At 44.1% G+C, this 16,297-nt stretch overlaps 1 protein-coding gene across 3 annotated transcripts; it reads right to left on the reverse strand.

Moving 5' to 3' along the window:
- Nucleotides 1-2,688: 2,688 nt before the first annotated feature.
- DNAJC12 (DnaJ heat shock protein family (Hsp40) member C12) lies at nucleotides 2,689-16,234 on the reverse strand. Of its 3 annotated transcripts, none has more exons than XM_038140341.1 (6): nucleotides 15,639-16,234; nucleotides 11,804-11,921; nucleotides 8,737-8,815; nucleotides 6,892-7,031; nucleotides 5,542-5,743; nucleotides 2,689-3,791 (listed from the first exon to the last, which is right to left on the reverse strand). In XM_038140341.1, the coding sequence occupies exons 2-6, from the start codon at nucleotides 11,879-11,881 to the stop codon at nucleotides 3,697-3,699; spliced, it is 594 nt and encodes a 197-aa protein (XP_037996269.1). In that variant the 5' UTR covers nucleotides 11,882-11,921; nucleotides 15,639-16,234; the 3' UTR covers nucleotides 2,689-3,696. The 3 variants fall into 3 exon arrangements, with proteins under 3 accessions (XP_037996269.1, XP_037996270.1, XP_037996268.1); XM_038140342.1 differs by lacking the exon at nucleotides 15,639-16,234 and adding an exon at nucleotides 15,476-15,628; XM_038140340.1 differs by lacking the exon at nucleotides 15,639-16,234 and having other exon boundaries at nucleotides 11,804-12,028.
- Nucleotides 16,235-16,297: the final 63 nt, after the last annotated feature.

Raw genomic sequence — 16,297 nt, forward strand, 5'->3', positions numbered from 1 at the left:
ATATCCTGAAATGAGAGATGAGCCTGCTGGGAAAGTAAGATAGCAATGTTCATGCTCAGGAAATTAAAGATACACAGTATCTCTTTTAATAATCAGGCTACTGGCTTCTCTTATTGAACATATAAACTGCCTTTGTTAAAAATCTCATTTAAAGAGGAAAACAAACAATCAAGAAACGACCTTACCTGTCATTCAGCATTACTCAGCCTGAGATTTAAGTCATGAACTGTCTATGTTTATCATCCAAACTAACTCTTACACTGTCACTTAGCAAATGTTGGCAAAGCAACTTCTCAAATACTGGCAAAACAAAAAGGTTGAGGATGTTTTAGTTCTTGACAATCTTATATATTCTGCACTTGCACAAGTATAACAGCAGCAACTAAAGATATAATAATTTTATATAATTCCACAATTCCCCCGTGCTATTCAGTTTCATTGTTAATAACTGGCTAAGTAATTGCTTAATTTCTGTTTTAAAATGGTTCAAAGGCCTAGGAACACAGGATTGAACAACGTTCCCTATACTCTGTATATATCTTACACCTGCACTCCATCTGCTGTGTCGTAACTTCCAGATGAAAACTCCTCAGCCTTCACAAGTCCAGGGATGGCTGGGTTTTATCAACAGTTTTGTCTGGCCTCCAGAGGATCTGGGCTCACCTCACAACTCTGTTTATTTTCATACCAATTCGTTCAGAGCTGTAACACAGCACAGTAAAGCAGAGCCCTCACGTACCCAACACAATCAGGACACTTTACTGCCCACCAAAGCAACTCCCAAGGGGAGTTTAAGAAGAAGATAGGAGCTTACCATGTCTTCAGAGGGCTGCCCTCCTCCAATTTCAGAGTCCTAGGCCCTAATCTAATAAGTAGTGTCTGGGCTTGCTGTTCCCCACTCGCACAGACAACCCTTTACTGCTGTCTCCACTTTGCAAAGAGAGTTAAAGATCTCAGTGGGCCCCTGAAAACCATGAACCTCTGACTCTGTTGCCTTAATCACACCTTCACAGAGCCGGAGATCCACCACACAACCCCTGCCCCAGTTAAAGTTCCAGCATGTGAATTACATTTGATGCTCACCAGTGCAGGGGCCAAAGCACCCCATAACTGCTGCTGAAATGTCAGGTGGGACATTCATTGGATCTTCTCACACTACTAGCAAAAAGCTTCTGAAAGTACTGCATATTTAAATAAGCAGAGAAGCAGTTTATGCTTGGGGTGTAGACCCTGAATGTTCTAACACTGACTAAGCTGTCAGGTGTTTTCTTTGCGTTAGAACATGAGGGAGAGCCGGGCTGCCCACTCATTCCAGTTAACTCTTGTTATTGGCCAACAGGTCAGGTCCCACTTGGTTCTGGGGAAGAAAAAGCAGAACAGGGTATGCAGGCTCCTCTTGTTCTCCAATCCGTTTGAGTTTGCTCTGCTAGGAATAGATTCATTCAACTCAAGAAATGCAGAAAAATGGACCATTTCAAGTTTAACAAGTACAGAAATAGGAAAAATAAGTCTGTATTGGTGGCACTGGTGTACTGGAACACCAGTTAGAACCTGCCCTCCTCATGAGGACAAGTACAAATTACAGGGCTGATCCTGAGCAGGTTGTTGCAAAACACAACTTTTGCCATGAGCTTTTACTGGGCTAAGAGCCTTCCAAATGTCTGCAGCTATTCATCCAGAATAAACATCCAAAGGTTCTCTGCCAAAACCAACCACGCAATAATTGGCTAATAATGACATCAGTTTTAATGACACAAACTATTAGCTTGCTGTTCAAAGGTCTATTGTGTGTTCACTTCTCAAAGGAAACCAGCTCATTAGGTGCTAAATCATCCATCCAACTACCCCCTTTTACCTTCACCGGCAAGTGAAACGGGCAGAGGAGAATCTGGGCTGCCATCTGATTCAAAGTGCTCCAGCTGGCTGCACTCCCATCTTTTTGTTGGAGGGAAAATTGTTCCCTATTACTTAGTATCCTTCACATACAGGCAGAGTTTCTTCTGTTACAATTGTTTGACAGACATTATATAAAATGGACCAAAGTCTTTCTTGAGCAAATACCTTTGTATGAAGTAAAGCAGCAAATGCACCAAAAAACACCAAACCAGTTACATTTAACAAATGTTAGAGAATTATTAAACTCATAATATTTGCAGCTGCAAAATATGCAAGGGAAAAGCATGTAAAATGAGAGATGACGTGCTGTAGAACTGGCTCTTGGTGCCAGTGCCATCCGCTCTAGGCCAGCGTGGCTGCAGCAGCACAACTGCAGCACTCAGCTGTTACAAGCTGCAGCAGCAGCAGCAGCACCGAGGCGGCGGCAGCCCCAGGGGAGCGCTGGCTCCAAGGCACAGGGGCCCACGAGCTCAGCGACATCCACCCGCTCCTGGCTGGCAGTCAGAGCACTCGGGGCACAGCAGGTGGCAAACAGGCCCCGGGCAGGAGGGGCACAGTAACTCAGGCAGCACAGCACGGCCCAGCCACTCACAGCCCTCCGGGGAGACAGGCAGCAGATTGTTCCCATGCGGGGACAACACCGCACTCGCCAGGTTACGCTTTCCATTGCACTGCCTGGGATCCCGAACTGGACTCCTTCAGCTTTTACTCACTAAGATGACAAATAACAAGAAATTCCAAAGGAATCTCTGTAGTGAGTGGAGGATTTAATTAAAAAGATGAAAGAAACCCTTTTTCTGTATCCACGAATTTTTATTTGCTGCTGATGGAATTACCTGCCTGCACAACACCACAATGTCAACAACTGACATATTAGCCAAGTTTGCAAAGAAGAAAACAAACACAAAATAAATAAACAACAATGAATTTGAAAAGTTGCCCAAAGTACCAAACACTTTTCATGTGAGATTTTGTAGACATTAGTGCTGACTGGTCTGATGTTTCACTCCTCACTGTACAAAACCCTGGTAAAACCATGTCTAGCACACCTGAGCAGGGAGGGGAATCGCTATGCAGCCACGGCACAATGCTGGCACACATACACAGGGGATCAGTTTTCCACCAATACATCTCAAGACAAAAATTCCTATCTGGAGAAGTTCTGAAACTGCCTTCCAAAACAAACAGCTGGTGCAAAAAGTCTTCTTGTTAAGGTAGAAGACAAGTGATTTTTAGGAGTGCTTGATCTGTCACAGAGACCTTGGATAACAAGAACCTTCCTATTTCATCTATAACGTAAGATCACAACTCTCCTACAAGTTTGTAATGAGTACATTATAAATCACTGCAATGAGTACAATGCAATGGAGAAGTGAAGCAGAGCACAGAGTTAAGAGATAAGCACAGCTCTGTTTCCAGTTCATTGTCATAAAGCTTTTGGAAGATCCTCTCTGAGTAGGACACCCTGGAGGCCAGAGTTCTACTGAGAGTATGTTTTTTATAACATCACACTATTGAAAGAAATATTAATCACTACACAATATTTGAGAATATAAGAAACAACATACAAGATGTTAGATAACTTCACAACATCACTTTATATTAATACTGAAAAGGTTATTGAACAGAAAAGTCTCCATCTGTAACGCTCACAGCATGTGTGATAAATCAGTATTTAGACATTGACTAGAACAACACATTACAACAAAGAATACAAAATACAAATAACTTATAACTGCTGTTAAAAAAGCCAAAGGGAACGCTGAACAGATGATCTCATGCTCCTGTGTGTTTCTCATTTTAGATCTCATAGTTTCTGAATTTCCTCAGAAGGTCTGACGGAGCATCACCTGACCAGCGGAAACGCAAGTGCCAGTAATTCCCCTCTGAAAATCCTGAGGGGGAAAAAAACAGAAAGACAACTAAATTATTATAAACATGCATAAAATTAAATTTTGTGAAATAATACTTGGTCTTCCCAAAGAGAAGTAAGCAGAAAAGTGGTCACTTCCAGTGCTCTTGACTAGCATGGACAAATGGGAGCACTGAGTTCTTGGCAGGCGGCAACAAGAATCAAACACCAACCTTCAGCACAGAGAGCAGCTGGGAGGGACCCAAAGGAGAACAGCAAGGACCCTGCAGTCCCTAAAGGGGACTCACAAAGCAAAACTGACACACTGCATTGGCCTAATCCAAGGAAGAAGATGGAGGTGGTGATGTGATAAGTCTGCAGTACATGATCTGGGGCCTTTTCACAATAAAATGTGACCTTCCTTTTACAGCAAACTGAATCCTCTGAGCAGAATCAGTGTTCAAATCTGTTGTTTGAGCTGAAATGGCCATGTAGGTGGCAGTCCAGAATTCACCTAGGCCAGTGACAGGAACAGACAATGCCATGGTTTCAAAGTGGAACCCAATATATCAAGTTTTGCTGGATCAAAACAAAAACATTATCAACATCCTAACATCGGGTATACAGACCCTGTCAAACATATTGTAACATCGACATTTATTCGTGTGAATATATGCCACTCAATAAATGAAGCGGGCACTTGATGAGTTTGATGTTTTTTCCATTCAAATATCTGGCAATTAAATTAAAACTTAAAAAAAAACAAAAAAACAACTTGAGAAAGAAGATGCCTGAAAAGAAAATTCACCATTACAAGGAACAAGATGATGTTTTCTTTACTTCAAAATTTTACTGTTCTACAAAGGATACAGTGATGATTTAATCACCAAAAAAAAAAAAAAAAAGCAAATAGTATGAAGTTATAGAGTATAATTTTTCAAGATCAAATTTTCAGTTAGGCCTTGTAGAATGTTCTTATCAATTCCGTGCATTCCACAAATGTCTGGGATTACATTAGGTTTTGCTACCCTCACAGTTCACCCGAATTTGCTGTATGATCAAACTGGGGAGAAGTGGCAGGACTTTGTTTAACAATAGTTCTGTGCTAACATGGGCCAAGGATTATGAAACTCCTGAAGGATCAGGCAGCACAGAGGGTGCCCGTGGTGCTAAGGAAGCCTTGATCAGGTACAGTGACCTAAACCACAGCCAGGCAATGCTGACTGCTAGGTGACACTTTTGAAACACACATTTATTTCTAAGTAGCGCATACACTACTTGGAAAAAACAAAACTGTTTGAATATAAAAAACGCCTTCAAGTCTCAAATTTTAGACCTCATTAACTCATCAGATGAAAACTGTGCAAAAGCACTGAATAATGGATTAAAAAAAAACCCCAAACTTAAATATTTTACTTAACAGTTGTAAAATTTATTTTAAAAAGTCACTGAAAATAACTGCCTTCTCGTTTTACTTTGCATTTTTATATATCAGAAAAACGAAACTTTCCATTTTGGCTGAAGCATTTTTTTTTCTCCCTCTCCAGCTGCAGCTTTTACTAGCAAACAAACAAGGAAACTTGGGATAGGGAGGAAGGAGCATCTGAAAACTTCAAAATTAAATAAGTAATCAAAAGCATATAAACCCAAACCATAATCCCAACCCAAAACCACATTTAAAAAGCAAAAAGTTCAACACTCTGTTCTGGAGAAGACTTTCTCATGACTGAAAGCCCCCATTTCAGGCCAATCCCTGGATACTGCAATTTTCTGTAACTGCTGTTTTCACTTACTTGGGGAGTCTGGATTCTTTGAAGACTGTGGTTTCACATCAGGGATTGCAACATCTTCCTGTTCCCTGCTCCCTTCCAACAATCCATCTCCACTGTTTTCCATCTGTCGGGCCCGCATCTCGTCAGTTACGTTGTTGGTATTACCAAAGTCAGGAGCTTCCAGCATTTGGTCCTTCTTACTTTGGACAGCCCAGTGCATTGACTAAAGGAATGCAAACAGAACAAAGAACTAAGCCCTATGCTTTAGGCGTTTCAAATGACTTTTTATTTTTTATATTGCTGCAATAAATGGTTGAACAAAGCACACTGAGAAGCCTGCAGGTCAATGGGATAGGGGAAAGTATGTTTACATGTCACAAACAGCATTGGAGAGGACGCTTTATGTCAGGTGGGGGTGAAGAACAAAATGTACATCAGAATTTTAAGGGCCTTTTGTCCAGTTTCTTCTGTCATAAATTCAGACTTTTTTTAAGAGGGCTTGAGTGACTTCAGAAATGTTCATTTTCAAAGCTGTCTTTAACTGCAGAGTACCTTTGGAAGGCAAGGCAATTTGAAAATATTTAATTTTAAAGTCTGTGGAATAACATCTGTTTGGAACTGAACTAAGCTTAATTGGATATTTCCACCAAACATTTAAGCTCAGGCATAATGCTGCAGTTGAAGTGTCTCAAACTTTTCTTCTAAGCAGAACTGAGATGGGCAGAATTGACATAGGAAAGTTTTATTCACCTGCCTTAAAATATGACCATGTAGCCCAATCCAATATTATGGAATTGAGCTCTACTAGAGGCACGCTACCAGATCTTCTCAACAGCAAATTCAGGAAGGAAATCACCCAAAAAACTCCTGCCTCTGTCCCAGATGACCCTACCAGCCCGTCAGGGCCCCTCCAAAGCTCTGTGGGAAGCCCAGGGTTCCAAGGAACTACCCCCCTGGATTTTTTCAATGACATCTTTGTTTAATCAGACAACGTACAAGTCAACACAACAGTATCTGATAAGCAATATACCAAGAGGAGAATATATTATAAAAAGATCCCAGCTTTAACTTAACTTCGAAAAGGAACAAAAGTTTCCTACAAACGCAAAGTGAGCTGAAGCATTTGAAAACAGACCTTAAGTTAAACTTCCTATAAAAGCAGCAACTTGATAAATTCACTCTAAAACTACTGGCCTAACGCCCTTCTGTGAACGGGCTCCTGAAGCCCTCCAATTTTTCCTGAATTTCCTGAAGATCCACAGTGCAGGAATGTCTCTGCACCATTCCCACGGCCAGAGCCTGGCACTGCAGCAGAACCCAGAACTGTAACTCATCCCCGCTGCTGAGGGCCCAAACCGGGGCAGCACCGACCGTTCTGACGGAGCTGCTCAGGGCCTCCCACTGCTGGAAGGGGACGGTGACTTTGCTGCGGCGCCAGTGGTCGTAACGCGCCCGGCTCTCCTCGTTGGTCAGAGTCTCCTTGGCCTGCTGCAGCCTCTGGAAATCCTCCACTGGGACACAGACAAAAAGGACACTAAGGACAAGGTTTGGTCGGCAAAGAAATGAATTCAGACGCAAAAAGGGGGCCTGCCAGCAACAGCTCAGAGCAAAGTAGAGGAGAAGGCAGAAGGAGAAGCAAGTGGCCAAGGGATGGGGCTCTGGGTCCAGTTGCCCAGTTCTGGCTGGCTTTAGGATCACGGCCCCTTTGGTGGACTGATACCCCTGCGGATCAGGACTGAAATGTTCCTTTGTCTACCAGCTTCAAAAGCTCCTAAACTGAAGTTGAGAGAAGCTTACAGAGTACACAGGTAAAAGGCACAAGTCAGCCCCTGCAGACCACCTTAAAAAGGGAAATTAGAGCAACGCTGAACACACTGAGATCTGCAGCAGCACAGCAGCCAGAGCAGAGCACAGCAACAAGAACCATGAGCAGCAAGAAAGAAAGATAAGCAGGAACTGACAAACAAGAATAATAATCTAAATATAGTTCAGATTAATTAACTTGTGCATTTTATTAGGTGTATTTTCCACATATGCTAAAATGTTATCCAGACTGAATGAGTAAGAGCTCTCATTTTTCCCTACAGGGTAATTTTTCATGGAATGGTTACTAAGGATGCAGCTGCATGTTACTATTTGTGGAAGGGTTATAAAGATTTAGACTTTATCTATGACTCACCTATGTAACAGTGATCTATTATTATTACTATTATTCATTTATTCCGGTTTACAAATTAGAGAGAGTTCTTTTGAAAGACACTACACCCAAACAGTAATCAAAATTGATAACAATAAATCAAACAAGAGACAACAGGCTGAGGGAACGATTGTACTAGGTTTACTTATTCTAATATTACTAGGTTGTCTTATTCTAATGTTACTAGTTTTCAACAAATAAAAGGTCTGCTTTAATTACTCTTTATTAAGCGATGAGATGATGAAATAAAACACCAAGTAAACTCTCACTAGTACTGTAAAAAGGTATTTAAAGTAAATAAGGCATGTTCAGGTAAAGAGAGAGTATAACATTTCTTTGTGACAAGCAAAGCTGCTCTGATATTTGGCACTTGGCTGTGCCAAATGTTTTTTGTAGCTCAGCCTTGGTAAGCTCTGCCCAGATCTCTGCGTGGCTTTGAATGGGTAAAGACTGGCTCCAAATAACTCAGGGGCTGCTCAGCCCCCCCAGCTCTGAGGAGCTGCCCCCTCTCACCAACACAAACGTCAGCTGCTGTTCTGCAAACAGAGGCTCCTCGTGGGGCTGGCTTCTCTTCACTTCCAGTCATTAAATTACATTAAAAGAAACTAAAGCTCATTTATGTGTTCCTCACGGGCTTGTTCCTGGCAGTAAATTACTGACTGACGCAAGTGCGGCACCTGAGGGTCACTGAGCGTGGAAGTGCACCCAGTCTGTAGGTCTAGGAAGGGACACACTCCAGAAATAAATTCTGTATTGAAAGATGATCTACTGTAGAAAGAAAAAAGATTCAAGGTCCTAGAAATAAAAAAAATCCAACAAGCGTCTTCCTTCACTATTACAAAGGAGTGTGCAAGTCTTAGAAAGAGTATCACAAGCTTGCTATTTAAATAGAATGTGCTCAAAGCACACGACGATTAAAATACACTGAGGGGAAATAAAGTTTTAAGGCTGAATTTACTATCTTGCCATGATAATAGAAGAAAAAAATAGATTGTTTTTACACAGGAAAGACTACATACCTGCTTTGGGGTTTCCAGGATGCTTGTCAGGATGGCATTCAAGGGCTTTAATCTTATATTCAGCAAGAATCTGTTCAACCTAAACAAAATATTGAGACAAAGTGAGTAAACACAGAAAAAATTTGCAAATTTTCTTTTTGAAAGAGGCTGGGAGGAACAACAAGGAATGCTGAAAGATTTTGTCCCATTCAATTCTACAAGCTTTAGTCCAAGCAAAGTAGGTAAGAGCCACTGTCTGCCAGCGACACTGCTTATTTCATCTCATTTCCATGCACTCATCCCTGGAGCTGTGAGGCTCAGTCATCCAGCATGGCTTGAGAAAAATGTGCAAAGACATTTGACCACAGAGGCAAAATGCATCCCTTCAGTTGCTCTTGACTTTGTTTAATCAACTCCAGCTTTTAACAGAGTCTCACAGCAGGAAGCAAAGGATCTCTGTATTGCTGAAGATCAATTTGTGTATTTAGGTGGCTTCCTCCACATCCTCTTCATAGGAAATTCAGCCAGCACCCCATGAGGTTTCCATCTTGGATACCACATGATAACTCACTCCATAACCAGCAGTTCACATTCTTTCTTCAAGTTAATTTTCCATGCAAAAAGGTTGGCTTGGAGTAGAATAGATTTATAATCAACATTAGAATATTGACATGTATTAGTTTATCAGTTAATTAATTGCAAATTCCCTCAGTTTGTTATAACATAAAGTATTACAACCACTGGAAAAACTAACACATGTGGAGCCATGAAGATTTTCAAATGTTTAGTGCTTTTCCAAGTATCTTGCTGGTTCTTATAATTCAGAAGCCAAACCTTCTTTATATCATTCCAGTTCAGCTTAGGCTTTCACAATTCGCCCTAAGGTATCAAAAATTACCATTCTTTCCCATACTACAAAGGCTGTTTATACAAATTCATCATTTGTCCAACCATAAGAGCCACATACAATTTAAATAATTTACTTCAAAATAAGCTCTCATAGCATTTTTTATTTAGAAAAAACCTGCAGTTCACTCAACTAGCTGGACAAATCTTGTTGGCATATTCTGGGGAAAAAAAATGTCGTTTATTGTAGTATCTTAAGAATTCTACACGTTTCACTCTGCTCAGCAGCTCCTCCCAGAGGGACAGATGTAATGTGGCGTATCTGCAGTCAGTAAGACACTTTAAAACACACACAGTGTAAAGAGAACTGGGTGACACTGGTTACTGTATAGCCAGCTATCATCTCCAAAACGTAGTTACGTAAAGGGGAATGTTAAAGTTAAAATGTGTACAGAGGGTTAAAATGTAGCAGAAGGGCAACATGGAAGTTTTCAGCTTAAAAAAAAAATCAGTAGAAAGAAAACTTTATAGGAAGTTTCTACAACATACACAAAATTAGTATAAAATATATAGTGAAGTGTTTTTCCAAGACAGTTATCCAATACCCACTAAACAAAAACAGCATTGTTCTTGAAGAAGGAGATCAAGTCTCCCTCTTCCTGTCACATCTGAAGATGAAGTAGGTGTCCGTGAGCTCAATTCTACCAGAAGCCACGAATGAACTTGGTTTGCGTTTACTTGAATACAGCAAAAAGTCTGTAGAAACTGAGAGTATTCCTGCTTAAATTTCACCAGGTCCAAGCAAGAGCAGGATATTCAGCAGCTTAGATGAAAGTGCTGCAGCTGGGAGTGTGGGAGTGTGCTGCGCATGCCAAAGCAGCCTGTGCCAAATGCCTGACTCCCGTACAAAGCAGCCAGACTGCAAAATCCCTGTAACGCTCCAAACTCCTGCGAGACCCCAGAAGGGCTGGGCAGGGTCCTGACGCGAGCTGATCCTGGAGCTCAGTCAGCCTGGGATCTCCAAGTTCTTTCTCCCGTGTCAAAAACAGTGCGGCAACATCTGCTGCTTCTCCCAACAAATAGCACTCGACAGCTTGTTTTTCAAGACCCATTAGCATTTATTCCAGCTTTTCAATTTCATTTTCAAGCAATTTGAAAAATCATTATCACATGTACTTGATGTTCATTAATTGCTAAGCCCTTAAGGAATTAGTGTGAGGTAGAAAGTGAGAACCAGCATCTGTGAAACAAGGCTGCGTGGAGCCTGGAGCACTGCCCTCTGCTGGGATCTCTTCTGGAGTGTCCTCGGGGAAAGCTTCACATTTCCCTCTGGGACACACTGAAGATGTTTACTCCCGATTTTTATACTTCACCACTGGGACAGGTGAGAGCATCTGATTAAATTTACTGAGCAAAAGACAGCTTTTATCTTTTTATCTCCACTGAACACAACTCTCATTACAGCAGAGTAATCAAACTCCTTTTCCAAATCAGAAACACAATTCCAGTTAATGTAACAGCTAAATTAAAAAAAAAAAAGAAAAGAAAAGAAAAAAGAAAAAGAAAAAAAAGAGAAAAACAGCACACTAGACTAGCCAACAAAAAGTTGTATGGACACCTTTAACATGATGCACACTTGCTTTAGCTGCAAATCACTCAAAAATAGCTTAGCTAAATCTCATTATAAAGCATGTATCTGCTATCAAAACAAATTAGTAAAACCAGTATTTGAATTTAATTAAAACAGCATTTAAAAACAGTAATATGCTAAATTATAAAGAGATATTGGTTTTGTTTTCATCTGAACAAGTGACTACACTTTAAAAAATATTATACTATGTATAAAGCCCAAGAAACTCAGCAGTGTTACCAGTGCCCTAAAGCTATGAACTTTCATTGTGTTACTTGTACATAAATAGCTCCTTTTCGGTTTTCAAAACCAATAATGTATTTTCCAAACTATTATTTGGATGCTGTCAAACACATGCAGTTGGCTCTCTCCATAATCCATTCCTGTTCTACATGGCATTTTCAACCTAAGCCTTACTCCAGGCTCTTAATGTCAGAGAAAACACGGGAGATAAAACGGAGCTTTCCAAGAGAGATCCTGCGAGTGGCAAGAAAGAAGGCGCACAAGGCACTTCAAATACTCCTGCCCGCAGAGACACAGCTGCAAATTCCCTGCAGACACACGAGGACGTTCAAACTGTGAATAAGCTGGTGAGGAGGGAGAGGCTCTTACCGTCGATAGCTCATCGCATCCCAGCAAGCTGTAGTAATCCTCCAGGTCCTCCGGCTTGCAGTTCAGGATCGCATCCATCGGCACTGGTCCAGCGGGCTTCTCCCAGCCGGCAGGGAGGCTGCGGAACACAGCGTCGAGTCAGAGCTCACCCAGGAATGCGGAGGAGCCGCGGGCAGCAGGCGGCTCGCGGTCCGGAGCGAGCGGCGTGCGGCGCTTTAGAGCGCCGGCCGCTGACGCGCACGGAGCCGGGGAGCTCCCCGCTGCCATTGGCCCCGCGGCGCCTGCCCGCCGCACACGGCTGCCCTCGGCACGGCTCCCTGGGATTTGTAGTTGCCAGAGTCACTCCAACGTTAAACCCGGCTCCCGTCCAGACCGCAGGGTTCTGGACACAGAGATTTTCTCTCTCGCCATCACCTGTGCAGCCACTGCAAACCAGGCACACACCGAGAGGCTGTCCTGCACCTGGGCCATCTTCTGTTCAATTTTTATTCACAACTTTTGCCACCATCTTTGACCAGATGATTAGATGGGTAATGATGGACGAGAGTAAGGATTACTTCCAAAATAACAATTACAGGGTGCAAACTTTGGAGAACAAAGGCCCAACCTTGCCCAAGTCTGTCGGGGGTCTGCCAGTCAGCTCAACACAAAGGGAGCAACCTTCACTCTCTGAAGGCTTCCTTGGGTACACAGACACTGCTCCAAACCAAACAGCACCGGTACACCACTCACGTCTGAGCAATTAAAACTACCCGAGGACATGAAACGCTCACTGTCTACTATCAAATTAAACACACTTTGTCATGCCAAATTACTTTCAGAGTGTGTACTGAAGGTCTGTTCTGTGTGCAAAACATATTCCTCGTGAAACCCATTTTACATTGAGGTGAAATACCTTAATTTTCAACTGTGATTAATGACCAAGGCCTCAGCCCAACACGTTTGGTGTCACCCATGATCTGTTGATTTCAAAAGATTACTTCCTAACCTAACCACATGCTGATGTCTTTGCCCTGGAGCCTTAGGAGTTCTGGTATTACATTTCCCACCCCTGCAAGAGCTCGATGTTTCCTGTCATTAACTCCTGATGTTTCCTTAGCAGCTGCAAATAGATGCTGAGTGGTTATACAGCTCTAGATGCAGTGACCTCGTAGGAGAACAGATGCCCAGGATGTGCAAAGGCTGGAACAGGCCATGTGTGAATCAATGAAGGGCCCAGTGACCGTTCAGAGCTATTTATGAATAACAAATATATAATTTTTGCCTCCACAAGTGCTTTAATATCTGCATGAATAATGTTCTGCAATGACATTTAATATTAATCTTCCACCATTTTCCCTTCAAGGTTGCATCATCTGAAATTTTCTACTTTTACTGCATGTTCAGATAGCCTACTAAGATTATAAAATATACAAAGTAACTAAAAGCAATATTATTAAAAGAAAAAGCACAATCCTTGGTGAAACCATTTAAATCCAATAGAAAACTCTACCAACATATTTCTCTGAGTAAATAAAACAATAGAAATTTTTTTTTAACGTCACAACAATTGGAAGAATTAGCAATTGCAAATCTCTCCATCTCCACCATTCATAACTTGATAACCAGAAAAGTAAGGGAAAGAAAGGAAAGTCTTTTAATAACAGAACATGTAAATATTTAAATAGGTTGTACTCTGTGGGAGGACAGAAAACAAACAGCTGTCCCTCCTCCCAACAGCATTCCTGCCATCCCTTTCTTTTCCAAGTATTCCTTGTGTATTTGCGTAAGGTGAAAGGGAAGCTCTTTAACCCTTCTCCCCTCCAGCTTTCAATGCCTATCTATTTCTGTGCTGCCAGGCAGCTGCAGGTCCAAGGGCTGCACCGCAGTGACAAACTGGGACCCGGCAGCTCCCAGGGAATGTGCTCCCCGGAGCCTCCGCCCCGCCTGTGCTCACCTGCTCCGGCCACACACACCAGGGCTCTGACCCACACTGCAGCAGTGCCCCTCGAGATCCCCGCTGCTCGGGGCACAAAGGCTCCCACAGCACAGCCGCGGGCTGGAGAACACAAAATACCCTGAACAATCACAGCCTTCCACTGCTCCCATTGACTTCTGAGGGGCATCTCCCAAAGCATCATCAAATGGGAGAGCAAGAGCAGCCATACCTATTACACAAAAAATTTACAAAGATTAGCCCCAGGACATAAAGTTCATTTAAAAGGGAATTGCAGCACAGGAGATGGCACAGACTCTTGCCTACACACGCCGTGGTTAGTGTTGCTCAGGATGTACAAACTGTTCTGGAGGTGAAGAAATCTCATATTTGTTCTCTATACCCAGCCAGCAACAAAAGGTGTCTCCCGGTCCTAACACATATTGACAATTCTGTTTGTTTAGAGCCCAGAGCGAATCTAAATTCTGCTTCAATGTGACAGGGCATTTATAGCAACAACTTGGAAAAATCATAAATAGCCCTTTAAATAAATCTCTATTTGAATTCATTCCTGTAAAACACATCAAATATTCCAGGACCAGTTCTTCTCAACTGACTTCAGGGGTTTTGCTTCCTGAGGGCAGAGAACACATTTATGAGCAGCCCAAAGCACACATAACTCATTTGAGTTTTGCACGGTGTGCCCCGTCCTTGTCCTCGCACGAGCTCAGAGCTGCAGAAACAGGAGAGGACCCAAGCACTGCCAAGCTGCCCTCCCACAAGAAGGCAGCTCCTGCAATGCCATCACTGATGGGGAGAAAAGTCTGCAGGATCAGGGGAGGCTGTAGGATCCCCGAGTCACTCCCTCACCGACACCTTCACAGAAAGTCCCAGATCCTTCATCTGTATCACTTTTTCTTCCTTAGAACTGTCTTCACAAAAATAACTACCAAACACGTCTTGAAGCCCCACCTCCCCTTTATATGCTCACAAAAGCACCTTGCATGTGTTTTTTAAGAAATACGGATCTTGCCTCAGCTTCCAGAGGCAAGCAGGAAAAGGAACACGATACAAAGTCACACCTGATCTGGTTACTCTGCAGCTTGCTTTGAGAAGCAGGTAGTGGGAAAAACCAGTATGTACATATTTTTTAGGGTTGTCAATACCTGAAAGAACCAGAAAAAAATCCCAAACCTCCCCCCCCTACAAAGACCACCTATAAAGTTAATTATCCATAAAGTAATCCCTTTGAAACCATATGTATCAAAAATTGTAATCCCTAGGTTTGGTTTTTTTTTTTAAAGCTGCTTGTTATCAAGGCCTGCAAGGGGGAAATTCTACCTGTCTAACCTGGGTCTTACTACTTGATTTAGAAATTCCATTGTATTAAATCCACTAATACTATTCTGCAAATAGCTCATGATGTTGAACAGTAACAACAAACCAGTATTTAAATTTCTATACACGAAGTTTAGACCAAAATTCTAGGTTAGTGGCAGTCCTGGGAAAAAGGCCAAGTTCTATCCAGTCCGAACTCCCAGGGGGAAAGAATCTACGCCACGCGTGGCACCTCCTGTTCGCGGTGCAGGGACGGCCCCGCCGCAGTGCCCAGGTGGGGCACTAAGGAGCGCTCCTACCCTGCACCGAAGAGATCCCTGGGAAAGCAGGGAGACCAGCCGCGCACAGCCCTGCACAGCTCGGGAAACACAATGCATTTGGGGCCGTCATTCCGACAAATCCCTACTCTCGCCGCTTACCGTCAGGTCCCTCCTACACCCCGCAGGCTCCATTCCTAAAGCAGCAGTGGTTTAGACAGGTGCTGACCACCCCAAAAAAAGCTCCTGCATCCCGGGAGCTCGGTACCGCGATGCAGAATCCCAGGTGGGGCCAATGTGTTATCCCGGAGGATAGGGGCGATACCTTGGAGCACCCCTGCCAAGAGCCCGCGGTGCCGGTGTGCTCCCTTGGCAGGCAGGCAGCGGCCGTGCCCTGTGCACAGCCTCAGCTCCGTGCGCTCACAGAGGCCGCTCCGAGCCCCCGGCCCCGCTCCGCGGCTGGCTAAGGGCTCAGGGGCGGCCCTGGCGGGCGGGTTCCCCCGGCCAGGTGCCGCACAGCCCAGCAAAGGGCCCTGCTGCGGGGAGCTCGCTCTCGGGAAGGGGCACGGTCTGTCCGACACCCTGACGGAGAGCGAGCCCGGAGGGCTTCTCACGCGGCTGGCGAGGAGCGAACGGCGGAGCCGCCATTTGCCGGGAGCCGCCGACCGGGGAGTGCAGAGGAACCGCGCGCGGTCATGGCTCGGCAGGGGCGGGCCGTGCGCGGCACACGGCAGGGACGGGGACGGAAGGGAAGGGAAGGCAGGGCAGGGCAGGGCAGGGCACGGGCCGGGCGGGTCGCGCCCCGCGGGGCTCCCTCGGGCTCCTGGCGCCGGCTGAGGGGGGGGCGCGAGGCGGCACGAGCGCCCGCGGTCACGTGCCCTGGTTTGTTGTTGCCCGGTCACGTGCCGCGGTCACGTGGAGCGCGCTGCCCGCGGCGGGCGGGGGGCCGGGCGCGAGGGGGGCGGCGGCTGCGGCGGCGCCAAG

Source organism: Motacilla alba, chromosome 6 (assembly GCF_015832195.1).
Source record: "Motacilla alba alba isolate MOTALB_02 chromosome 6, Motacilla_alba_V1.0_pri, whole genome shotgun sequence".
Classification (NCBI taxonomy): domain Eukaryota; kingdom Metazoa; phylum Chordata; class Aves; order Passeriformes; family Motacillidae; genus Motacilla; species Motacilla alba.

What these genes read in the sequence shown, in the direction of transcription:
- DNAJC12 (XM_038140341.1), bottom strand. Translation starts at nt 11,881, where the DNA reads ATGGATGCGATCCTGAACTGCAAGCCGGAGGACCTGGAGGATTACTAC. An exon ending in TCCTGGAAACCCCAAAGCAG is followed by an intron (nt 7,032 to 8,736) that starts GTATGTAGTCTT and finishes TCTGTGTCCCAG; the next exon opens with TGGAGGATTTCCAGAGGCTG. An exon ending in TGAGCAGCTCCGTCAGAACG is followed by an intron (nt 5,744 to 6,891) that starts GTCGGTGCTGCC and finishes GCATTCCTTTAG; the next exon opens with TCAATGCACTGGGCTGTCCA.